Source organism: Clupea harengus, chromosome 22 (assembly GCF_900700415.2).
Source record: "Clupea harengus chromosome 22, Ch_v2.0.2, whole genome shotgun sequence".
In the NCBI taxonomy this organism is placed as follows: domain Eukaryota; kingdom Metazoa; phylum Chordata; class Actinopteri; order Clupeiformes; family Clupeidae; genus Clupea; species Clupea harengus.
In genome coordinates this window covers 17238445-17266055 of record NC_045173.1, presented here as the reverse complement: position 1 = coordinate 17266055, position 27611 = coordinate 17238445, and the positions used below count along the sequence as shown (strand labels likewise).

Below are 27611 nucleotides of genomic sequence, written 5' to 3'. Positions count from 1 at the left end.
CCCCATAGCATGGTCTTCACGGCAAAAAAAATAAATAAAAATACTGAAATAGGCCGAAAACAAAGGAACCTTGGTAATGGGCTTTTTAAAAATTCGCTCTGTGTACAACAGTCTATATAAGGCTACTGTATGTCTAAACATATATGTATAGATAGATAGATAGATAGATAGTGAGTTTCTTTGGCATTATTACAATAACACTGACAATCTAAGTAGTGTGTCAATGAAAAATAACAACAGTAGAACAATTACTATGAAAGTAACTAGCCACTGTAAAATGTCTTTCATTCTGATTCTGATGATAGATGCTTAGAAAAGGATGAGCTCATTCTTTTCACAGTTACTACATTTCTGTCGTGGCTCTTTTACTGAATTAAAAATCTACATTTGATCTCTACTGCAGTAAGACATAATATTCAGATAAGCCTGTCATCTTTTACGGGATATGCAGCAAAGAGACCAGTTGGAACTGTAATTTGACATGGATTAGTAGGACATTTGCTTGTAGCAAATCTGAATCTTTGCTCATTCATTTATTCCAGATTTACCTGCCGCTCATGTTCTGGTACGTTAGTGTACTACACGTTGATGCATTTTAGTCCAAATATTTGTAATTTACAAGAAATATAAATGCGTATAACCTTGGATTAGCGTTTAAGCAACTGAGTACAGAAGAGGTACTCGGTGGATAAAGTCATAGATGGGATGTGTTTTATAGCACACTCAAGAGATGCGTCTTATGGTCAATCAGCGATCCTCGTAAAGGCCATTGAACTCATGGTCTAAGGTTGTTGGTGAGAAGGGAAAAGGACTGAATTGGATTGATTCTCCATCCTCTCGTTTGAGTGTGTGCATGTGTGTGTCTGTGTGTGTGTGTGTGTGTGTGTGTGTGTGTGCAGAAGACCCATGGTCACAGACCTCAGTGCTAAAGCAGTGCGCGTCCACGTACCTTTTACACACAGAGGAGCGCGCGCACGTGTGGACACCCACACAGTCCAGACGCAGCTCACGGTAGAAGCGCTGTTGTACAGCGAATGAGACACACGCGCACCCGGTGCACTCCTCAACAACCAGACATAGCATATGAAAGAAAGAGGCGCGTGTTGCTGATCTTCTTTTTCAAATCAAATTTCATCTATCAATCGTCTTCTTTTCGGTCGGACACTGAAATACGATTGATCAAACCATGCTGGACTGAGGGCAAAAGCTTGGAATCAATGGGTTGCCTTTGAAATCGTTTTCGGCGGGGAATCTTTTTTCAACACAGAGAAGCTGCGAGAGAGTGTGCGCGCGAGGGCTGTGTGTGAGTGACAGAGAAAGAGAAAGAGGGAGGAGGGGAGGCGGAAAGAAATAATCTTTCAACGATGGAACTTACAATGGAAAACATTGGCAACATGCACGGCGTCTCTCATTCACAGGCGGGAGACCTGATGAATTCCTCACACGGGCGGCAGACGTCAACATCCCACCGGAACTTAGTATCGCACGGACGCTCAGCTATGGTCTCCAGCATGGCTTCTATCCTGGAGGGCGCCGGGGAGTACCGGACGGATCCTGCGCTCTCCGGGCACCTGCACCCGTCGATGTCCATGTGTGAGTCTGGCATGAGCCTGTCCAACACGTACACAACTCTGACCCCTCTTCAGCACCTTCCGCCGATCTCCAGCGTCTCTGACAAGTTTCATCACCCTCACACTCATCCGCACCACCATGCAGCGCATCAGCGTCTCACAGCCGGCAACGTCAGTGGGAGTTTTACCCTGATGAGAGACGATAGAGGCCTGGCATCGATGAGCAACCTTTACGGCCACTATCCCAAAGATATGTCCGGGATGGGGCCGCCTCTCTCGCCGCTGTCTAACGGCCTGGGCTCCTTGCACAACTCCCAGCAGACGCTATCCGCATACGGGCCCAGTGCTCACATGACCAACGACAAGATGATGTCCACGGGAGGATTTGAATCCCACGCGGCGATGCTCTCCCGAGGGGAGGAGCACCTCGCCCGGAGTTTAGGGGGACACGGGCACGGTATGATCTCGAACCTCAATGGCATGCACCCGCATAGCCATCTGCACTCGCAGGCAAACGGGTCCATGCTGACCGAGCGAGATAGGCACGCTGTCGGGGCTGGCCAAGGCGGAGGGTCTGGACAGGTGGAGGAAATCAACACTAAAGAGGTGGCACAACGGATCACAGCAGAGCTAAAACGCTACAGTATACCTCAAGCAATTTTCGCCCAGCGGATCTTGTGTCGCTCACAGGGTACATTGTCAGACCTCCTGCGGAACCCGAAGCCATGGAGTAAACTGAAGTCCGGTCGGGAAACCTTTCGGCGCATGTGGAAATGGTTACAGGAACCCGAGTTTCAGCGAATGTCAGCACTCCGACTAGCAGGTTCGTCGTGTAGACCTGGCAATGTATTTGTTAAAAGCTTGTTGCTTGTTGTTGACCTATAATGAAATGAACAAAATTACCAATAGGCAAGCGCTTCTGTCGTTTTATACCATGTTTTAGTCCACTGATTTCTGAAATGAAAACTGTGGTGGCATGTTTAGGCGAACTCATAAGATTTCTCAGACATCAAACAACATAATTATGTATAGACGTAGAGAACAAGTCTCTGTTTACACTACAGAAGTTTTTTCAAATTAAATGCTGTAACAACTTACTCAAAGGCAGTGGTTGGACTCTGATTTGAATTTTATAACCACATTTATAAGCCTAATTGGAAAGAATTTCCAGGCATGAATGTAATACAATACAACCGAAAACAGATTCGTCTTTTATTTGAGGGAGCTGGTGACTCTACCATCAGATTAAATGTTGAATATAGGCTTATTTGTTTTAATTTGTTTACATTGTTAGCATGCACATAGATGTGTTAAAATTAAAATTATGTCGGACCTAGATATTTGGATGAATGCGTCGTCAAACATTTACCAAATGATTTTCTGTCAGCTGATGGTGGGTCTAGGCCGCACAGTCAGGGGGGGGGGGGGGGTCTGAGCTTGTGTGCGGCGAGCCTCCGTAAAAAATACCAGATGTGTGTTTTGGATATGTCCCCCTGGTCGCAGCTTTCTCCGCCGAGACACGACAGCCACTATATGCGCAAGGCACACACAAGTCGGGCCTGAGCGGGGAGAGCCCGTTGGGGTGCGTGACCTCCCGTTGATCAATAACCGAGTTCCCAGCGTCCTTTTTAAATGGAGCACACCGATCAATTCTCGATTCGGCTCTAAAAGGCAGCTAAACACACTAACTGGCCAGCTTTTCATCAAGTACTCTTTGTTTAACGCTCTTTCATTAGTCCGTGACTTTTGTTGTGGCAAACGATGCTTTTAACTGGACACGCGTCATAATTTTGAGTGGCAGTGGAAGACCCGTAGTCCAGGCTTTGTGTTCCTAAATTATGATGTTGTATCCTGTATTGACATATCGAATTTTCTTTACTGAGTTTTTGCTTTAAATCAAGAACTAACAAGACATCGCCGGCATGTAGACTACTCGCTGGCACCTGCACAGATACATCCCAGGTGGTGCTGGAGCACCTGCCCTTTTGGCCTCTGACCTGAAGAGTGGTTCCTAAAATCCTTTGTAGGGATTTTTTTTTATATTTCAATAATGTTAACGTATTTTTAAGCTATTTACTACGGTATCAAATTCCAATGAAATGTATGGGTTCTAAATATGAGAGACCGCATGAGCTCCTTAACGCACGCAAATCGAGCACCCTGTGGAGCAGCATCCATGTCTCCCTGAATTATCGTCATTGACAGTCAGGTAACACTGTGCCGTAGACCTCGGCATTGTTTGTCACTGTTTTGAAATAACACCACTATCAAAACATCTCGATGTAGCCTCAGTGGACCAAGCAGCCTAACTTAGACAATAGCACACTATTAAGCTTATCAACAAACAACAAGCTAGATAGGTGAAAAAATCCCCTGTCAATGAAAACGAGTTAACTGCGTTAGTTCCTTTGTCAAGCAACCTATACACGTATAACAAGTATGGATACCATGGTTAATGGTCTATCAATCATTTTTGGATATCAGACACGTTAGCCTATCCGTCACCCCTTTTTGCGGAGCGCTGATAGAGCTGTAGCCATGTTGCCATCTATGCTCTGACATGTCAAGGACATGTTCAGTATGATCCACTCCTTCATCGATTGGCTATGGGTTATTCGTAAAAGCGTGTTAATCTATAGGCCTACCTAAAACGATAGATAGATAGATAGATAGATGTGCTAAGTAACTTAATATTTTATTTTTCATAAATAACTGGCAGTGAACACCTGGCCCTCAAAATGTGTGTGCACGGACCTGAATACTCGTGTGCCCCACAGATCTGGTGCATCTTTCGAATGAATACAAAAATCGTGGTAGCCTGTGTTATTGTTTAGCCGTTTGCAAGGATTAAGGGAGTCTCCACGCTGTCTCCACGCAAAGCCAGGTTTTCTTTTTACCTCAGAGGTCAGATATGCAACACATTGGATACAAGGATCAAATTCTGGCCTACGGCATACATTTACTTACAATGGTATTAACACAGCCATAGCAGTGGAACAGTCGTGTGCTTCAGTCTATGTCAAGAATGTTCTTGGCCCAAGAAGTATTGGCCTGTGTGATAATATAATAATTTATACTTTCACACTGCACATAAATACAAGCTCTGGGGAATATATATATATAGTATTAACTTTTACAGAATGGAGTGATGCAGTCATATTGTGATGTTTAATATTATAAACTCAATGTTGGAGATGGTAATCAAACAAATGTAATGGCACAGTATAATCTTGATCACTTAAACATCTCTACAGTAAATACATTCTTTTGTGAATGCATTTTAATGGCTCACTATATTATGCTCACTCAGCTGCTAAATCAACATTTAAAATATGTATAATTTGGCCGCAGATGTAGTGCATGGAGCTCTCTAGAAAAGAAACAGTTTATGGATTGGGAGGCCACACTCATGCCCCAGAGACAGCCGAGCGATCCCTTGCTGTGGTTAGAGAGGTCACTGTCTCTGCCCCACTTCAGCCACATGTTCAGTCTATGCAGGCATGAATGCCTAATGGGATCGCTCTTCAAACGGGATCAATTGCTCAGTCAAAATTAAGACAAATATGTATTTCACTCATCTCTCTACCTTTCTATCTGGCTTTCCTGCTCTGTCAATAAACATGCACACATACACACACGCACACATACACACACATACACGCATGCGCACACACATACACGCATGCGCACACACACACACACACACACACACACACACACACACACACACACACACACACGCGCGCACACAAAGCCCCAAGTATTTATTTCCTTATGCACATGAGGTATATGAAGTAAGCCGTTCTCACCATGCTATAGTTCATCATCGTCATCATCATTGTCAGTAGTAGCAGCAGCAGCAGTCTTGGTATTTGTCAAAAAGATGAAAGCTACCAACTATTTGTGTTCACAACTTTCTTTTAGGTGAGCACCAATCAGCATAGTCCTTTTGCGCTTTAAAACCAATTTAACAGTGACAAGTACAGCTTGCAGAGAGGCATAGATGTGTCAAGATGTAGATGAAATAATTGTCTGGTTGTCTGTCTTCCTGTCTTTCTATCTATCTGTCTATCTATCCATCTATCTATCTATCTATCTATCTATCTATCTATCTATCTATCTATCTATCTATCTATCTATCTATCTATCTATCTATCTGTCTGTCTGCCTGTCTGCCTGTTTAACACCTTATAGAATGCTGAGAGTGTGTCTTTCAGGTTTCAAATGTTCTCACATAAGCATATGAGATAGTATATGAACATAAATATGAAATCTCAGGCCAAGAATCTCATGAATTATTATTGGCGGAGACAGACACAGAGGGAGAAAGAGAGAGAGAGAGATGGGGGGAGGGGGGTAGAGCTGCATAGACACTGGGGACTCCTCTCCACTTCAGACCCCAGTCACTAGAGCAATTCACATACATACACACATACGGTCCCTCATGAGTTCCCTGCGACAGCTGTACCGTACGGTGCCGGAGGCTCCCTACTTGGTGCATTCTCAAACAGTTGTGAGAACATTGCTGTGAACATTTTGCAGGAACTTGGAGATTGCGGAGTGTGAAGGCATGGCAGCCCCAGGAGACACACACACTTTCAGCCTTATACAGTCAGCCGGGTGGACAGTAGGGGAGGAGCCTGGGAAGATAGCAGGTCTAGGACAATGTGGTGTTTCTCCAGATTTATATGCTGAGAACACTGACATGAATGGCACCTGTGATGGCACTAACACAGCCGTACTGAAGATAGGTTTTACTTTATTCATTTCTTTGAAATATGTTGAAAAATGGCGTGTGTTGAAGGATGGGATAGACTGTCGGTTCCTGATCAAACGTTCCTGACCTTTAAATGCTAAACCCTCATAAATGCATTCAGGTTTACATTTTTAATGTATTTGCACTTGTTGTACTATTCAGTGACACCCCCATCACCAAGTCTGACATGGTAGAACGCTGTTGTTTAGGACCACAGTGGTAAAACACTGAGATAGCAGGTCATAACAGAAGGTGTGTGAAATCCCCCAAGCCCTCTCAGCCACTCAGGATGATGTCGTGGGATCAGTTTGGTGGGCTTAAGGGCCCTTCTCTCTAATACAGCAATGTTTCTCAAGTGAGCATGAACTGTTGGCCAAGGCTATATCAGCTCTTTGGCACTTGAACCCGTTCACAAGAGGGATTGATCAATTTGAATACTAAATTTAACAGCCTTGGAGCAGGGAGACCACCAAGCAACCCGACAACAAGTTCAGGGAGGTTTTCTGCTGGTGTTGACCCAGTGACGTTGGCCTCTGCAATGTTTGTTAAACACTTATTATATTTCTGTGTTTTGTTGATTTAAATGGTGGTGTTGTCTTTTGGTATTCAATTACAACCTCAAGTTGGTTGCCCTGTGTTGGTCTGGATAGATGGTGGTGTTGCGATGCCATTCAGCTTAGAGTGTCATCCCTGAGAACTGCTCAATCCGGAATGCATCTGGACTGGGTCCGGTGCGGATCTGCCAGAATCTGGCACACCTCTGGCCCAGAGTAAGCAAACAAACAAACAAATGAACACGAGATGCAAGTCCCGTCAGTGTTGACCTCAGTGCTGTCCTGTGAGACTCTGATGGCAGGTTCTGTTACAGAGCGCTTGTCAGGTGGAGATCAGCTTGAAGATGTGGTTTGAAATCCATCCAACTCTACTATTTGTGTCAAAACTGAGCACAGTCATAAACATTTCCCTTGTGGGTTTTTGGACTTGCTTTGGGCCGTCTTCTGTAAACGTTATAGAACATGATCATTGCAAGTGAGTTTACAGTAGCAGACTCATGAACTTAGAAATACACTGGAAATGGATGGATTACGAAACCATTTTTTCAAACTAACCTCAGAAGTTTTAATCAAACTGCTTGTTATGCTCATGGTCAAATCAGCTGTCCTTATCTAGAACATTTCTGAATACTACAACAATTCTGAATACAAAAAGGCTTCACAATGGAAGATCTTAATTGGTGTTAATTGTAATTGTTTGTGTAAACAAATCAGAGAGCATTTCCCCCATATCAGTCAGTTATAGCAGTGTGTGGAGTTATTCCATCTGCAATGTCTCCTTATCTCTGCTGCAGTGATTGTGTGTTCCCCCTTCACAGTGAACAGGTCATGAGGTTGTTTAATGTTCTATAGTTCCTGTCAGTATCAAAACATAAAAAAAATATATGTGTTATTGTTTCAACACAGCTTTCTCAAGAGTGTCATTTTTCGCTGACATCTCGAGTAAGCGAGGTGTGGTGTTATAAGGTGTTTCTCCTTCACACTCGTGCTGTGCACTGAATGAATTGTTAATCTATAAGTGGCTTGATGTGTGGGGGTAAAAATGGCTCCTGCCTGCCCATGCTTGTGGGACTATGTCTGGGTTTCTTTTGCGTGTGTGAGTGAGGGTGTGTGTATATGCATGTGTGTGTGTGTGTGTGTGTGTGTGTGTGTGTGTGTGTGTGTGTGTGTGTGTGTGTGTGTGTGTGTGTGTGTGTGTGTGTGTGTGTACGTGTGTGTGAGAGAGAGAAAGTGTCCATGCTGTGCGTGTGTGTGCGCGCGTGCGTGGGGATGTGTGCACGCGCATTCATGTGTGTGTGTGTGTCTATGAATGTGTGAGCAAAGGTGTCTGACTCCCCTTTAAGTGATGTTGTCCTCTGCATTTCCAAGCTAGCCCTGCCAACAAATCAGCCCCCCCCCCCCCCACAAACACACACTCAGCACCTCCACCCTGCCTTCTGCTAACAATATGGGTGTGTAAAAAAAACAACACAAGGTTTGTGTTGTCCAGCACAGCTCAAGGTGAAATATTTGTATTGGATGTTGTATCAGGGCAGATGCAGCCCCAGTGTGCCCAGTGCATGTGGGCAAAAGCAGCCAGCCAGTTCCAGACCGCCAGCTTCTCATCCCCTCTCTACTCATGCTGCTGCTGCTGCTGCTGCTGCTGCTGCTGGGAGCCATCACAATGGATGCAGCTTTATCATTCTCATATGTTTGCCTGCCTGGCTTTGCACATGGCGGATCAATACATGCTGCTTCCCTTCCCCCCGTCGCTCTTTCCATCTCTATTTCTCTCCCTCCCTCTCTCTCTCTCGCTGCCTCTGCCTCTGCTCTTTCTCCCTGCCTCCCTCTATTCCTGACTCCTTATTCTATCCTCCTCTCATTTCTGTCTATGCAGCAAATCTCACGATAAAACATTACACCACTTCTGAAACAGTAAAGGGGGTTTACAGTAAAACTCATTTCAGATACACTGACAGATGTATTGTCTAATAGCCATGTTTACTTACATGAACAGGAAAATCACCACAGTCTGTATGGGATGCATAGTCTTATTGTCTTAAAGAGGTACAGCAATTGCTGCTGTGGATCTCAGGATCTCATATCTCAGTGTGCTTGTAATGTTGGGAAGAAGGTGTGTGGGTGTTTTGTACGGCAGAGACGGACAGGAGGATTTCCTGACTCTTAGCACCACTGGTGCTGCATGTACACTGCACTGGTGGAATCATTGGCATCAGGCAGCACAACACAGTACAAGCAGAGAGAAGAGTTTCTCTTACACACACACAGCCTATATATCTCTCTAACCTTCATACGTTCATTCTACCCTTTTTAACACACACACACACACACACACACACACCATCCATGTCTCTCTTTCTTTCTATATTTTTCTCTCTCTCCCACACATATTCTACCTCTCGCTCTGTCCCCATCCCACTCTCCAAATAGTACTGTGCATCTCACAGCTCTCTGGCCAGGCTGGCCTCCATTATCACTGTACTGAGAGGCTGATCAATATTGTTATTAGATATCAGAAGGAAGGTGAGTTGTGTTGTGTTGTGGGCACAGCCACTCGTCAGGTTTGGACGGATGTAGGACAGTGAGCAATGCCCAATGCCAGTCCTGACGTCCCAGTGCCAACTGGCATATCCAGTCTTGACACCTGTCTGTAAGACTTCTGCAGATCTCAACATTAGTTTTTTAACAGTTTTAAACATTTATAACAGTTATAAAAATATGTACCGTGCAGTTAATGTTTACATATAAAGAAATGTAATGTTAATATGTACATATACCAAAATGTTCCACATGCATTCCACGAGCATTGACAGCAGGTTAAATCTGAAACCCATCCTCAAACACATTATCATTTGGCTTTTGAAGAGATTACCTTCATCACATACAACTCAGTTTAATCATATTTAATCTGTGTGCTAACACAGTCTGAAAGGTAGCTTCTGTCTGTTCATTATTTTTGGCTCGTGATAGATAGTGTTTCAGAGTCTGCACTGCTTTTCTACCTTACATAGTCATCACACACACACACATTTACACCTGTGTAAAGTGCAAGAGTTCATACACCTTAATTTCCGAGCGAAAAAAAGGAGTGAAAAAGCCGGCCTGTGCAATGCTTAAGGTTATGAATTCAACATCATTGTAAGTTAGCATTGCACATGAAAGTCTGTAGATGAATGAAGCAAATGGTGTGATCTTTAAAGCAGATTTAGTGAGATAGCATTGATTGAGGATAAGAGAGCTTTGGCTTTTGTGTGGAGAGGAGGATTGAGGCAGACTGCTGAAATGATCGATTCTCCCCTTAATAATTAATAAGCATGTGGGTAGGGAGAAGAGACAGAAAGAGAGAAAGAGAGAGTGAGAGAAAAAAAAAAGAGAGAGTGAGAGAAAAAGAAAGAGAGAGAGAGAACAGATTGTAGGTCTTGTAACCAAGTCTGTTCCCGGTAAGCAAAGTAAAACATGTGGTGAATACTTAAGCTGGTGTGTGTGTGAGTGAGTGTGTGTGTGTGTATGTGTGTGTCTCTGTGTGTGTGTGTGTGTGTGTGTGTGTGTGTGTGTGTGTGTGTGTGTGTGTGTGTGTGTGTGTGTGTGTAGGTGTGTGTGTGTGTGTGTGTGTGTGTGTGTGTGTGTGTGTGTGTGAACCTGTTGTCATGTTTATGGCCTTCAGAAAAGTAAGATGTTAAATGAAACAGGGATATTGGGTTTATACCAGTTTATATTTTATCAGCAAACCCTTCCTCAATGATCTAAGGTTTTGATCATCTTATGTTTGAAGGTTGCATGGAGTTAATATGCATGGGTCTACATGAAGCATAGTGGGGACATAATACACGTGTGTGTGTGTGTGTGTGTGTGTGTGTGTGTGTGTGTGTGTGTGTGTGTGTGTGTGTGTGTGTGTGTGTGTGTTTGCATATGTGTGTGTGTGTTTGTGCGTGCGTGTGTTCATGTGTGTTTGTGTGAGAGACTGGGTGTACGCATGAATTTGTGTGAATGTACGTGATTGGATTGTAAAGTATGCATGTCTGTGTGAGTATGGCTGTGCATCTGCATGTGTTTTAGATGCAGTGAGAGATAGACAGAGTGTGTGAGAGAGAAAAAGAGAGTGAGAGAGAGAGAGAGAGTGAGCACATGCATGATGTGTGTGTGTTTGTGTGTGTGTGTGTGTGTGTGTGCGTGTGTGTGTGTGTGTGTGTGTGTGTGTGTGTGTGTGTGTGCATATGAGCCTCTATGTGATTGGGTTATAGAGTGTGTCTGCGCTACACATTGTTAAGGCTTATCTGACTTGTGCGGAATCTGTATCGATTTCCTTTCCCCGCGCTCTCTCTCTTTCCCCCTCCCTCCCTCTTCTGCTCTCTCTCTCTCTCTCTCTCTCTCTCCCTCTCTCTCTCTCTCTCTCTCTCTCTTTCTGGAGCCACAGCCAGCAGCAGAGGCAGCACTAGCAGCCAGCCTCACCTCCTCCACACCAACCCCAACCTTAACCCCTCCTCCATCCCCTCGGACACCACTGGCTTTCCCATCAGCACCCTCCCTCCTGCAGACATGCACACACACACACATACACACACACATACATACACACACACACACACACACACACACACACACACACACACACACACACACACACACACACACACACACACACACACACACACACACACACACATATCACTCAGACATACAGCTACTGTGCCAACAAATAATTATACATACATTAATGTAATGCTTCACATCTACTCTCACACAAATGCTTTGTTCACACAAAAGCATTCATATGCTCCATATGTCCACATACCAAAATAGCCCCCAAAAAACCTACTAGCCCTACTTACACACATACACAAAGGCCTGCATGACCATTGAAATCTGTACCCAAGGACATATATAAAAGGCAATATCAGGGTGTCTTGTCTCCAACCCCTTATGTCTGTCATAATTAAAGGGACCACTTTCACGAATAGAGCCCTGTGTCACTATGGTCTAAGTCCATAGCACCATGCTGCTAATTTCATACATGCAGTCACATGTGGGCAATGAAGCTGCTAAGCACTAACACATTCACATACAAACACATTCACATACACAAACATATACGCATATGCAGACACCTGGACTCTTTCTCTCTCTCTCTCTCTCTCTCTCTCTCTCTCTATGTCTCACAAACACATACACACACACACACACACACACACATATATTACATTAAAGAGAAATGTATTACAGATTTGCAAATGTAAGCATAATTTCAAATCATTGAAATAAATCTTTCTTCAGTAAGACGGAATGTAAGGGCTGTGAATTAATACGATTCAGGGCTCTTAGCGTTTAACGAAGACTTGAAAGGAATACTTTACTAAAGTTGTTTATTTTTTCACGCATGTTTCCAAAAACGGTCTCTTAAGAGTTCCCTTAAGAAAAACTTCCTACGTATACCTTAAGAGATTCAATCCATGTTTCTGGCATCGATTTTTTTCATTCACATAGGTTTGAGCATGCGTGAAATTAGTATGATGGGCAGGACTCAGATTGGAGCGGAGGTGATCATTATAGGAAAGAATAGATACTATGCAAGTCAAAACAAAAAGTTCCCAAATAACGACGACAGTGAGGTAGATGTTACTCATATAATTGTATCAGGGATAAAAAAAAAAAGGGATACAAAATTAACGGCAAATTAATTTACGGATTTTTTGATTATTATTATTCAATGAAGCAAAAAATGCAATGCAACACACATCTTGGTCTTACGTCAAGACCTGGATTCGGCCTCTTAAGGTCTATGCAGGACGGTTTCTCTTCGGGGAACTTATCGGTTATCGGGAAACCTAGCCCATGACTGAAAAACTGTGTTTTTGTACTGGAAGATACTGCATACTCAGCCAGGCTTGTGTATGAGAGGTGTGAAGTTAGGCATATGGACCGAAGCGTATTTGTCACCCGAGTGTCAAATTACCCTTCTGTCGTCTGCAGTGATGCAGTGGTGTGGATTAAATCACTGCACATAGTTCGTTGTCTTGCGCATTTATCAAAACCAAATAAATTATTTTATGTCCTTTTCTAACATCGCAATTGTTTTGTTATATTTCACACACAATGACACAATACATCGTCTCATTGTCTTTCATACATATAGTCTCTCCATCGCTTTTTTACACACACACACACACACACACTCACGCACACACACAGACACACACACACACACACAGACACACACACACACACGCATCCACATACTTACACTTTCTCTATTTGTTTCTTTCTCTCTCACTATCACACACACCGAAACATGGACACACAGTCATCTTCATAAAATTATGTAATTTTCTGTGCTGAAACCGCTGCACTCAACAGTTGTCTTGTGTGGTGGCTTTAGTTGTGGCCCCCTCTCCTGTCGTCTGTCTCCTCTGTCTGTAGGTTCAGTTTCATATCAATCAATCTCTCAGCTAGTGACATTTAATTGAGTGGCTAATCGAAGCCTAAATGGGTCTTGCATCACCTGACTTCACCAATGTTTGTCTATTGAGAGAGTGGATTTAGAACTGGGGAAAAAAAGAGAAAAGCTGAAAACAGATAGAGTTCTTAGGCAGTCCTTGCTCAAAGTTAAACCCATCTTGCTGAGGCGCTGATAACTGTTTACTGGTTAACTTAATCTGAAAGGAAATACAACCGGTTAGGTTTATTGTGGAGGGAATATCATATTAAAAATGCAGAACTGAATAGGTTAGTACTGCGTTAGGCGTTATTATTTGTTGTGACACCTATGACGGAGAGGTATGGGTTAAATTAAACAAAAGGAAAGGAATTATTCCAAGGGAACTGAGCTGTGTTTGACATACTTAATATTTATTATTTTAAGCAACAATCTTTGGATTCCCAAAACAGTTGGAAACAAAGTCAGTCAAGTGTGTAGCCTACAAATAATTATTAAAGTGGAGATTTACAGGCACTGTCACATTGACAAAACTTTGACCCGAGAACAGGAAGTGCAATTATACAAGCCGTCTCTGTCTCACACAGAGAGAGAGAGAGAGTTTCTGTGAGTGTGCATGGTGAGCAGGCAACCTAATGTTCAATTATTAAATGACGGGTTATGTAAGTCAATAGTTTATATCAACCACGCTATAGATTTAACACTGATATGCTGAGCGGGTGCTCGCATCTAATTCCTCGTCAGAAAGTGCGGCCAGAATGTCTCAAAGTTAACCAAAATAGCTATGCATTTGTCAGATTCGCGGTTAAGAGTTGTCAAGTAATAATAATAAAAATAATGATAATAATTACTATTATTAGAGGTAATGTTATTTGTATTACTGTTGTTGCTATTATTATTATTATCCAGTGTTGTTAAATACTTTAGTTGAATTCCAGGTGTCCTATTGCGCCATGGTTGACATTGTATTTTTAAATGACTGACCTACAAGACTATAAAATATATAATAATAAAACATATTTCAGGCATGGACATTTATTTGACTTCAAAGTTATTATTGTAGTCTGCATATTGTGAAATTATTCCATAGTCAAGGCGCTTTTTAACTAAATGATATGTTAAAAACGTATTTGTGAGTTGTTGTTATTATTATTATTATTATTATTATTATTATCATTATACCCCTCTTTTCAGAATGAAAGTCTTTAATAAACAGACAAAGACGAAGGTAACAGCGAAAGAACAGGAGGTAGATTGTATATAATATGTACAGAAATTTAGGAGCATGAAACTCATGTATCAACTCAAGTATGTTCAATATAATAAAGCAGTAAACTTATATTCTAGATATCTGAAATTAACTTTTTTGATGCCATAATGTTATCAAATAAGCATTTGGACAACACGCAAAATAGTCTACGTATTTTTTAGGATAGATGTACTGAATTTGTATTTCTTGGTGGAAAAAATTAATGTATTTTCTAACTTTTGGGATATTTCATCACATGGATTTATATTTTATATTAAGGTTAAATTAGCAAAAAAATGTTTCGTCGGTGTTTAATCTATAGGCAGAAAACAATCATTAAAATATGTGGTTCAATAATAATTCAAATCAGATAGTCCTTTTAATAATTAACACAGCGCACAACAAGGAGCAAGCATTAGTCACATTCAGTCATGATATTCGCGTTTCGGAAGTCGTATTAAAGCCAGGCTGGTAAACTACCTTTGTCATCGCTTGATCAGAGATATTGGCAGTGATTTTGTCTTTTTGTTATGCTAGACAATCTATTTCCGAGTTTGGACATGCCTTTTTAAAAAGATAGATATGCGTCCAGATTTCATATAGGCTAAAGGAATTACGTTTTGCATAGCTTACTCAAGCATTATCTGCATCCATGTTTGTTGAGAGCATAAGGCCTCCTTGTGACTGATTGATTGACATGACTGTTTTTCGCCAGCAGTAGCCAGGCCATTGCGGGAGAGGGTACGTTGCACCGCACCCAAAAAAAGATCAACCCCATTCAACCCATCGATCCCGGGCAGACCGGTTAGCTGCATGGTGCGGTTAGTTATCGATCCTGCCCTCGCTCGTCTCCCATCATCCGCACCTCAGCAACACCACACACCAGCAACAGCATGGAACCGCCTGGGGAGGGTTCACACCCCAGCACGCACACCCAACGTTCATCCACTTTGCGGGCAACATCAGGCCTATTGGCCAGATATCGATTCGAACTCGAGATTCTTGAGTTGTGTTGAATTTGACAAATTAGCCAAACGGCAAATGTCCTAAAAAGTTATAAAACTCGTCGGCTTGTAATGTTCTCTCAGGACCACTTCCGACGAATTATCATAGCCTACATCAAGGCTTTTGCACGGCTTCTGTACGCCCAACACTTTGCCCAGGGCTCCGCAATGCATTCAGGTTTTGGCGCTGCCTTGGTCTGGCTGTTTAAAACGCGCTTCTGTGTCCATCAGCGGTATCCGTGATACGTCTGCCTTGAGGCGGCCAAACTTGCTGAGCAATCGGGGCAAATAAGTGGTTTGGGAGTATATAGGACACTACAATACGCCTCTGGGTCGTCCCATAATTAATTACATGCGGCATAGTTAAAACTCTTGAGATGGTTTATGCACACGGTACGTTGGCCTTCATTCAGCAATACTAAAAGATTCAGGATAGGTAATTCCACAGAGCTAGGAAAGCTATACATATCGAGGGCAGTGTGCTCTGTTTATGCCAGCGTTTAGTAATGGATAGCACTGGATGAGGAGTAGTGTGGGTGTGTGTGTGTGTGTGTGTGTGTGTGAGAGAGAGAGAGAGAGAGAGAGAGAGAGAGAGAGAGAGAGAGAGAAAGAGGTCCACCGAAACGAATTCGGGGATGTTGATCAAAGTTTGTGCAATACTGAGCGATAAATCAACCTCACAAAAGTAAAGTCTGTGAGGGAAACTTTTTACTTTTTACCTTAAGAATAGCTCAATATTTTGTACCAATGTGGTTTTGGTTCTAATCTTCAGGGTGTCACTAGTCTTCTCAATGCAGCATGTAAAAAACTAGGCTACTTTTGTGCAGTAGGCTCACATAGGCCGTCATATGCTCTAATATGTCGAGTCTTTTACATGTAGAATACCAGAGACCGTTTTGGGTTAAATGAGTTCTGCGGTCCTAGACTTTCTAAAATAAAGAATGATATAATATATAATATATATATATACGGGCTACCACAATTTCTTTACTACAGTATACGCTACTCCCACTCGCTTACATTCGCTGGCGACTATCAGGGGCAGGCTTCTCATGTTATTGCGCTGACCGCCGCGAGGCCTTTGGCACAGTGAAAAGGATTGGCGTTGAAGCAGTTTAAAAACAAGATACTTTACATATTAGATTAACACTACATTAGCACCAGTATTCCCTCATTACATTACGGAAAAGCGACTCCCGCAGATGAGTTACTTCAGAGAGAGGGAAAACTTGGCATGGTTTAGCAGACTGAATTGAATAAATGTACCATGGAATGGTTTTAAAGCGCAGGTCAATCGATATCGGGACAATTAATTTGCAGCAAAAGTAAAACAATTGAAAACAACAACGGGGATTAACAAATTAACCACCTACCTGGCCGGGAGGTTACCTGAAAAGAAAGGCCCGCTCTGGATCGCATTTTTCGCTTTAACGCCAAATGGTCATCAGTTGAAAAGTAAACGTCACAAAACCTGAACAAATGTGGTTTGCTAAAGCTTTTGATTTGATGTTGTCAGACTGTATCATATAATCGGTGAAAACCCATTATTTGGCCTATTCACAGGCGTGGTTAGGCTTCAAATGCATACAATAGCCCAGTGTAAGAACAAGCAGCCTTTTGAAGAACTGCGCTTTCATTAATATTTGGCCGGGATACTCTCTCTCTCTCTCTCTCTCTCTGCAGTAGGCTTTGACATGTGAGGCGGATAGAGGCAACCCGCTGTGCTAGCAGCTTCTCCTCTATTTGCTACTGTGATCTATCGCCTTAAGTGTTGATGTTGAATAACCCCTGTGCGCCTGTTGGGAGTTTGTTTAAATTTCTATTACGATTGCAATGCTATTGCAAGGTAGCCTAATTATTTTATTCAAAGCATAGCTCAAATGAGCTGCCTCTGCTAAGCCTACAGTAAATGGTTGGGTAAGACTGTATAACAGTTTTTCTTAAATAAGACAATATTTGTCTACAGCCTACTAGGTTTGGCATATGACTCTCTCCAAGGGAGGTTATGATATTTACTAGGGTTCTGTTTGGTTTTGTGATGTAGGCCTATAGTCTCAGAGAGAGAAATTCTTGGTATTTCGTTTGGCTAGGCCAAATGCGAAAATCTCAGCGTCTTTCTTGTGTCCATGCGCTTTGCTGTTGGGCTAAAAGCTGCAATGATCGATTTTCCTCTGTTTTCTCCAGCACACGTGGTCCAGTAATCAGGGCCCCCTTCCCTGGCGATCGATCGCTATTGATCCGCCAAGCCCAGCGCGCGCCCACTCACATGAAGGCGCGAGAACCGGGCAAAAGCGAGTGACATCAAGAGGCGGACTGTGAAAACGACAGAGAGAAAGAGAGAACGTGTGTGTGTGTGTGAGAGAGAGAGAGAGAGAGAGAGAGAGAGGGAGGGAGGGAGAGGGATGTGTGCACCTCTCACGCTCGATACCTCACCGCACAGACGGTCAGACAAAAGACTGTGTCGGCAAAAATGAAAAGGATGATGGGAGGAGTAAGAGGGAGGACGAGCAAATACAAATGTGATATTCATTTAGCTGTACTACAGTAATTATTTCACAGTGCAGGGTTTGTATTCAGGGAGAAGTCTGCCCCAGGCGTCATTACTGTTTAAACAAGTACAGTTTTAATGTAGCAGGTGAAGCTCTGAAATCCACTGCAGTCTGTTAATATCTTATCTAGGCAAAATCCCTCACTTATTCACTTCATCCCTCATCTACAGGCACTCCATCACCTCTGCTGTGTATTAAACCATTATAATGTTTTGTGGAGTAAAGTGACTAGAGGTTTTCTGTTAAGGCATACCACTGGCCAATTCTGACCACTCGGTCTTGGCTATTTCGGTTCTGTGTGAGCATGACAGAAGGTGTGTGAATCTTCTGGATTTACTCGGTATGGGAGAGAGACTTGGGTGAATGTGTGTAGCATGCATGTGTGGAAAACATGTGTGGAGATGACAGTGCATGCATTTGATTGTGAGTGTATGTTAGTGTGTTGTTTGTGTGTGTGTGTGTGTGTGTGTGTGTGTGTGTGTGTGTGTGTGTGTGTGTTTGTGTGTGTGTGAGCGTTGATGTGGTATATGAAAATGATGGATGAGAGCGCACAGGGTTTAGACGGCAGCAGTAAACAGATTTGACTGTGTAGGGGAGATCGATCGCCTCTGGCCCACTGTAATTAGACACACACAGGCCTGCTCCCACTTCAGCCACTTCAGCACAATCAACCTGAGAGCTGGGGGAACCCTGGCTCTCTCTCTCTCTCTCTCTCTCTGTTTATCTTTACAGCAGATAGTGTCAAGACAGTATGACCAAGTGCAGAAAAATTATTATATGTAGATGTAGATTTTGAAACCACGCCTAGAAGAACAACCCCAAACAAATATTGAATGTACCATACAGCTGTACAAGTGGTTGCAGCAACTGAAATTCAGTTGGCGCTTATTCCACTTGAGCTTTAAAGACAGCTGTGTTGTTTCTTATGCACCGCGTGTGAGGACCAGCTACTGAGATGGGTTTTAACATGGCGATCCCCCACCACGGGTTGGGCAGGCAGGGACTGTGCAAAAGAGAGCAGATTTAGCCTGAGGCCATTCTGACATGAGTCCCCACAGACCCATCATCCCCCTGAACGACTTATGTGCACGCACCGTGGGTTAATCTTTCATCTCTCGCCCTCCCTCTCCACGCTGCACACGGTGCATGCACACTCATAACACACTGACACACACAGACATTACCGGGTGCATACACACACACACATACAGTGTCATCAATGTAGACACATACGGGCAAACACATACGCACACCTGAAATGATTATGACTACATGATCAGGTTGTGATCACATTTAATTGTTAATTTTTTTTAACACCACCTCTGCTTAATCTGTTTAAAAAAAAAAAAGATTTTCAAGACACATTTCTCTTGTTTCATTGTCATTGCACTTGGTCATTTTGAATTTAAATGTGCTTGTTTCATGCCATTTTCCATCGCCTACCATCTCCATGATTTATGCAATAAAAGTAGAAGGGAGAAAAACAGGTAGACATGAAATAAATCTCTGTGTCTGGATATTTCTTCCCTTTCTCTCTCTCTCTCTCTCTCTCTCTCTCTCTCTATCTATCTATCTATCTATCTATCTATCTATCTATCAATCTATCTGTCTATCTATCTGGTGCAGCCTGCAAGCGGAAAGAGCAGGAGCAGCACAAGGACCGAAACATGCTGCCCAAGAAGCAGCGTCTGGTCTTCACAGACCTGCAGCGCCGCACGCTCATCGCCATCTTCAAGGAGAACAAGCGGCCATCCAAGGAGATGCAGATCACCATCTCCCAGCAGCTGGGTCTGGAGCTCAGCACGGTCAGCAACTTCTTCATGAACGCCCGTCGCCGCTGCACGGACCGCTGGCACGACGAGCACCCCCACCAGCAGCAGCCGCACGGCGCCAGCCCGGGCCAACCGGGCACCTCCGCCAACACCTTCTCCAAGGCCTGAGAGCAGGGGGGGAGCAGCAGGGCAGCCTGCCGGGCCTCGCGGGGGAGGGGGAGGGAGAAGGGGAGGGCGCCCCCTGGTGTTGAGGATGACCACAACAACAACGCAGGATGGGGAGGAAGAGTGAAAGGATGACCACAACAACAACATGGGATGTGGAGGGAGAGTGTGTGGTGGGTAGGTGGGGGGGATTTCTGGGGTAACCCCCCCCCCTTTTCATCCACTCCCCATCTTGTCAATCATAGATGTATCAGGAGATACCCAAACCCCTCCGAAAGATACTTCTGGAAGGCAGGGGTTGTGTAAGAGTATGTGTTTTTTTTTGGCTGTTATGTATTTGATTGTTTGCCCGAGTGTGTGAGTGTTTTTATCTGTGTGGGGTGTTTGGGTTCATGTTTTGTAAGCCTGACACCCCATAGTGTCTTTGTCTCTGATCCAGAGTGCTTTGTGAGAAGGTGGCTTGACATTTCAGGCGAAACCTTAGAGCTCTGCCAGATTATTTATTTGTTTGTTTTGTTTTGCCTTATTTTTTACACGCCATAAGGTAGTCAATAACCCATTGTTTCCCAAGATGGCAATAAATTGTAGAGCACACACCCTCTCACCTCAATCACTTCTTGTGAAGGGTGCTCAAAATTAGTGCAGGCGAACCAAACGAGACAACGAGATGCAGACGAGACGAGAGCAATCTGTGATACTAACAATCAAATTCCAATGCATCACCCGTCCTCTGCTTCCCAGCTCAGGCGGCCATTTTAGCCACACCATCAGATTACCCTTATTTCTGCATTCGCAACACACACAAACATAATTCTGTGTATATACCATAACTGAGAAGATTTTCTTTACCATACATGCAGGATTTTGTAGCTTGAATTGGTCCTTTAATAGCATTGTTGTATGTGGATATGAGCCCACATAAAGTACTGTCTGCAGAGCTTCTTCTCATCGACAGTGCAGTGGGGGGTTAGTGGATGGTGGTCGTGTGACACTGGTCTGTAGTTGGATGTAATGATGGAACAGTGTAACACTGCCACCTGCTGGCCATGTTTACACATGCACCATGATTTGGTTTACAAGAAGAGAGAATTTTGTCTTTCTGTGGCAACCCAATATTTTGATTGGTGTTTCAGACCAGGACTGTCAAAATCACAATCAATATTTTTTTTTTTTTACAAGATGAAATGTTTTGACTCAAATCAGTAAAGTACATTAGGACAGAAAGTGGTTGGAGAATTAATTGTCAGATGTATTCCCCACCGTGCAGAGACTCTTGGTGTACCCTCTGTGAGCTGGAAGCATTGGATTTAAAAAACTCTCAGTCTCAAAGCTGCCACGAAAGCTGCACCAACCCAATGTTGCTTGGTAGCGCTGGGTATATGAGTTTGATTTGATTTATGCATGCGTCCTACTACACTAGTGTTTCTGTGTATGCTTTCAGTTCATCATGAGATGAAGAAATACAATCAACAATTGAAGGGAGATGATTTCGCTTGGCGGGAGGCTAGTTCCTTCGCTGTGTTGTGGAAAGTGGCCAAATGTCAAGGTAAAATGTCACAGTATGATTGAGTGCCAATGACAGTTGCCTTATTGATATTCAGAGGAGATGGTGCAGCTCTGAACCCCTATTGGCCACCCAGGGAGGAGAGTTGGTACCATAGTAACAGACAAATCATGCAAAATGTACCTTCAGCTCCTTCTGTTAGGGTGAAAAGAACTTCATTCCAATCATCAAACCTGAAATTAGAAATCAACCTTGGGGGGAAAAAAGCTCCATAACTTAGCAATGTTCTGTGGAAAATATAGCTGTACATATCCCTGTCTTCTCTCTCTCTCTCTCTTTCTCTCTTCCTCTCCCTTGCTTCTCTGTCTGCCCCATCCCTTACCTCTCCACTGTTTCTCTCTCTACCCTTCCCTCCTTCCCTCTTATCCTCCTCTTTCTCCTCTCTTCTCCTCTCCTCTCCTCTCCTCCAGTATTAATGCGGGTAAATAGTACCATAGACACAACGGTTCTATTAAATGTAACTATTGTGTTCTGTTGTGCGTAAACTATATGTAAAGAAGCACCTTGTTAATGAAGCTACTTTAAAAAAAAAAAAAAAAAAAAAAAAAAAGAGAGAAAGAACCTGATCCAACTGGAATTCAAATGCAAAGCGGGAATCTTGTGTACAGCGGGGACTCCTGTACCTGTTTGTATGTAGTAAAGAAGGTGGACTCCTGCCAGGAGGGACACTGTGCCCTCTGACCTACGACACCTAACCCCCTCAGGACTAAGCTTGTCCACCCCCAGCTCACTTGTTCACAGGGGCTAGCCTGGGGGACTTCCCAGCCCACCCCCCGAACTACCCCCCACCCCTCTCACTTCCCCCTTCTCCCATCCCCGCACGCTGGGTCAAATCAGAATATGGAGAGTGGAGCGTGTGGGAGGGTGAGTGGGGAGGCGGAAGGTTGAAGAGGGGGGCATCGGGACATTGGGACCCTGTGGGCACAGAAGCAGCAGCAGCATGCCCTGCATTGGGGAACTTGGGGTGGGGCAGCCATAGACACCTGTGCGGTGAAGCGGATACCCAGCTGGCTGTGAAGGGGGGCCGGACAGCCACAGCAGTGGGAGAGGAGGGGGCCTTCAGGTACAGGAGAAAGGGATGATTTTTGTGGGTTTCTAAGCAAGTATCCAAAAAGGTTATTTGTTTGTTTGTTCCTCATTTGTTGTTTGTGTATTTGTTGATTTTTATTTACTGTTTGGTTGTGTTTGGAGAACTCCAAATGTGAAGAAAAACAACATAAAAATGAAACAAAAAGACAACCAAAAAAAAAAGAAAGACAGAAAGACAACACCAGAAACACACCTTGTTCAGTGTGGGAACCAGTGCGGCTAGCTACCTCACATGAATGAACGTGGCGCGCCACTGATGCCAAAGATTCTTCAGCCTGCCAGTCCAAAGCTGCCCCCCGGGCACTCCAACCAACAAACAAAATGCCCCCCCCCCCCCTACCCCCAACTCACACTCCACTGTAACTCATACATCTCACTTCACACAAACGCACACACACATTTACACACAGAGCAGTCAGACTGCATAAAGCCACTGGTACCGAAGTGGCTCACATGCAGGTAGAGATGAGTGCCTTTTTCCTTCAACCACGGGTGGGACTGTTCTGGATACACACACACACACACACACACACACACACACACACACACGGGTATACATGGATATACACATGTACATATGCTTGTATACATACACACATTCATGTTCTCTGCATTTTATTACATGCATTTGTAAGACAGGCTAAATGGGATGTCATATAAATGGGCTTTGTGAATTTTTCATTTCTTTCTACTCAGATGAAAAAGAGGAAGCACTTTGTTTTGTATGAAATTACCTGATCTGTGTTATTTTATATGGAGCTACTTGTCATGTATCCACCACTAACAAGAACAACAATCAGAATGATATTCAGAACACAGAGGAGCTTTTGAATGTTGTACACACAACATACTGTACATGCACACACACACACACACACACACACACACACTCACACTCAAACATACACACATCCACAGAGATGCATTCCCCGAAGAGCTATTTTTGTGTCATTTATAAGGGGAGTGTGGGTTGTGTCCATGGAAACCAGAAGTTTGTCTGCACCATTAGTGACTGATATCACCCAATCATATGCCTCTCTCACACCTTCACACATACACATCTGACCAATTGCGTCCTTGGAAAATCACCCCTCGACCAGCCCCCTTTGCAGCGAACTATGAGAACTGGCAGGCATGTCTTGACAATTAAATTCTGATATACCTCAAATCTTTACTATAACGGTTGTGTTATGAAACAATAACAATGATATTATTGATGACTAAAATAATGAATACTGCTAAATAATAGTTTTGGAAAATTGTGACTTGAAGCTTTATACTGTTCAGTATTCTTGGGTTTGTTGTTTTTTTTTTTGCCTTTAATTTTCTTTTCTCCAGTGGCATGCCCTCTCTGTTTGGCCATTTTATTGTTCTTGTTTCATTTTGGTTTGTGTGACTAAAAAGGGTATAGGCTTCCTGGTTTGTGACTGGGGAAGCAAGAGTGTGGGCCGCAGTCATGTTGGGCGAAAACGTATTATTTTCTACATGCTAAAGTCTACAGAGAGAACGATTCTTCTGAAGGATCACAATCAGAATTAGCTTTTGAAGTTCAAATGATCAAACAGCAAATTATTTTTAATATGTTTTTCACTTGCACATTTTTTCCCTGTTCCATATGGACTATATGTTTCTGTTGAAGTAATGTTTCTCGTGTGTGTTCCAGTGATCCTGATATTTACCAAAAAGAAGAAAACCAAAATTAGCATTCCTCTTGTCAAGAAGGTGCTAGCGATTCTTTTATGCATGGATATTATCTTACTGTGTAGAAACTACAGGATGACCCGTACCATTGTTGTGAAGAAGAGGGGGAGAGAGGGATGTCACAGACGTGTGGGGAAGACAACACAGCCGCCTGGCAGATTATGTTGCCTGTTTCTGTCTTTTCTTTGTTCCCCTTTTGCTTGTTGATGCTCTTGTTTATTTGTGTTGTTTACTTTGAATTTTTTCTCTGAAATATGCATGTGCACTCGTCTCCTGCACTGCTGTCCCAGTTAGTGATGCATTAGCGATGCATTGGAACTTGTATATATGAAACCAGGTAGGCATGGAGGGACACATGTGCCCACTGTCTGTACAGAGCATTTCTCTTTATCAATCACTTCTATTTCAATTTGTATGTTTTCTGTTTGTATGTATGTATGTATGTATTAGTTATTTATTTATTTAATTGATTATTTATCTATTTCATGAATCATGGAATGTACTGGGCCTTAGTCTTGTGTGAAAGACTAGTTTGATGCCCCCCACCCCCCCTCCTCCCCACCAGCAGATAGACAGCTCGTGTGTTTTAATATTTTGCTTTTGGTTGCTCGACGTAGGCACTCTAACCTCAGAGAAAAAAAATACAAAGATTGAGCGGAGAGCCCAGTAGCGATGTCCTCTCCCTCCTCTCCACCCTAAACCAATCAATCAGAGCCAAGTGTCTTTGTGATGGTAGAAGACAATCAATTTCCAATGAGAAGGCGGAGACAACAGAGAGAGAAAGAGAGAGAGAAACAGAATGAGAAAAAGAGAAAGAGAGTCACCAAGCAGCCAATAGCGATTCTGACTGGGATGCTCAGCTAGACAGGGAGGTTCTCAGAGCCATGCGTTGCCATGGTTCCCCAGTCTCACTGTCCTCTCCCCTCGATAAGGTGACACGATCGATCAGGATTTTTTTGTCTTTTTATCGTTTATGCGCAGTAATAGCGATCGAATTTCCCCTTACTCTCCCACCGCTCAAGTGCAGACACTGATGATGATCAGGTCCAAACACCAACTCTTACCTATTCGACAGATCTTCAAGGACCTTTTCAATCTCTAACAGTCACCTTCAAAACACTTAAGCACCTCCCTGTCAATGGAAAGGGAGGGTTTTGAAAGGGAATATTAGTTTTGTCCCCAGTTTCTGTCTCTTTCCCAAACCCACTGGAATGGTAGCACCCACTCGTCCCCTAGGTTTACCCCAAGTGTGTGTATGTGCTGTGTTCTTTTTGCCATCATATACAGTGATGATGATGATGATGAGAAAGGGTGTGGGTCAGTTATTTTTTTGCACAGAAAGCTATGCAAACACCCCAACTCTCCTCACCCATCACTGACATCTCTCTTCTACCCTTTGAGCGAGGAGACTGCGTTCCTCCAGTATTCCCTGCCTCGCCCGACCCCCCCCCCATCCCCACATGCACTCACACGCACTCCCCCAGTGGACTCCTATCCTCCCATTACTCAGGGTATAGTGACAGAATGCCTGGGTGAGAAATGAATGCGTAGATAGCAGCACACTCAGACTCTCTCTCTCTCACACACACACACACACGCGTGCGCACGCGCAGACATACGCACACGCACACACATGCAACAGTCAGTGCAGTCATTCTCACATGGCATCCATATCAGATGTGATATCAGTGTTATAAAAAGTGCCTATGCGATGCTGTGCCCCTTACTTCCCTGTCTCTCTCTCACACACACACACACACACACACACACACACACACACAAGCGCGCACACATTATGGGCTGTGTGTTTGACTGAAAGAGCTGGATTAGATTATGGAGTCAGCTCTCCAGCCATGGTTCACTAATTTGCCAGCAAATGTGTAGCACATCCCTAAACCCAGATGCTTTTAGAACAGACCAGGCGGCTTAGACAGGGTTTGGATCAGACCATACAGACCATGTCTGACCTCAAACACACACAAGAAATCTGAACGAGGGTTGCACTCTCAATCTGACAGGAGAGAATGTTTCATGTTGATTTGCCTGAACCACCGCATGTGCGAGAGATGAGAGGTTTTTTAGGCTGTTTTATGATTTCTGCAAATCGAGCCAAGGGGTCCTGTGAATGGCTGCCCGCAACCTTAAGATTGTAGGACTGACAATCTGGCATTCACATTCCCTACGCTGCTCCTGTTGTGGTTGCCATTGTCTCACAACACACAAACTGTGGAGTGGCACTTTTCAAAATAAAGGCACATACACACTCACATGTACTGGCATAGTGCTCTTCTGAGAACCTTGGCCTCCCAGTCGGAATCGCACAGATAGTGACAGGTTGTGCAGTTAGTTATGTTCTCCTGTTGAGACCTTTTCAGAAGGGAAAATACTGGAATAATGTCTGTTTCAGAACATAAATGATCTTAAAAAGCATAGTATGGGTAAATTGTGTGTTTGATTAATTAAAATAAAGAAACAATTGGGAAAACACTAGCTGATTCTTTGTTTCATTTACAAAGCACATACATGTCTTTTGATTATATGATGATATCCTACATTTCACCCTGGTGACCTAGAAGAAGAAGAGAAAAGGGATTCGATTCAGGTGAGGCCATCTTGAGTAATACAATGTTGCCACCAAGTGGTCATAACATATACTGCAATGGCATTTATTTATTGCAAATCTATTGAAGCTCTGTATTCTTACTTGTGCTCAGTGCTTGGTGATGCCAACATAATGACCACATTTGAGGCAGCAACAGAAAGGAACACACACACACACACACCCACGCACGTAACAAGCTAGGGTGAAAGAGACAGTGAGAGGAGAGACAGTGTAACAACATGCTTTTATGAATTTCTCTGTTTACAAGACAAACAGTATAAAACAAACATACGATTAAAAAAACACAAGACGTTTCTATTTTTTTCTAGAAACAAGATTGAGTTTTTATTTTTCCTTATTCTAGACAAGACCGAGCAGCTGTCATGGAACTGGATGAAATACCACCAACATTTAGAGGAAGTGTGTGACAATGTTGAGTATGAGAACTTGAGTATGAAAGCATCCCTCTACCACCATTTATCCCTCTGAAAGCCATACCCCCCCCCCCAACCCTAGCTTACAGACAGCAGTCCTTCAGCCTTAGAAGCAGAAATCAAGCATGGTCTTTGGAGAAAGCATGAGTGCACAAGCAAGGATACACACTG

At 43.4% G+C, this 27611-nt stretch overlaps 1 protein-coding gene across 1 annotated transcript; it reads left to right on the top strand.

Moving 5' to 3' along the window:
• Positions 1-1052: 1052 nt before the first annotated feature.
• Positions 1053-23493, top strand: onecut3b (one cut homeobox 3b). Its single transcript, XM_031560363.2, has 3 exons — positions 1053-2398; positions 8992-9002; positions 19740-23493. The coding sequence occupies exons 1-3, from the start codon at positions 1365-1367 to the stop codon at positions 20051-20053; spliced, it is 1359 nt and encodes a 452-aa protein (XP_031416223.1). The 5' UTR covers positions 1053-1364; the 3' UTR covers positions 20054-23493.
• The last annotated feature ends 4118 nt before the right edge of the window (positions 23494-27611 follow it).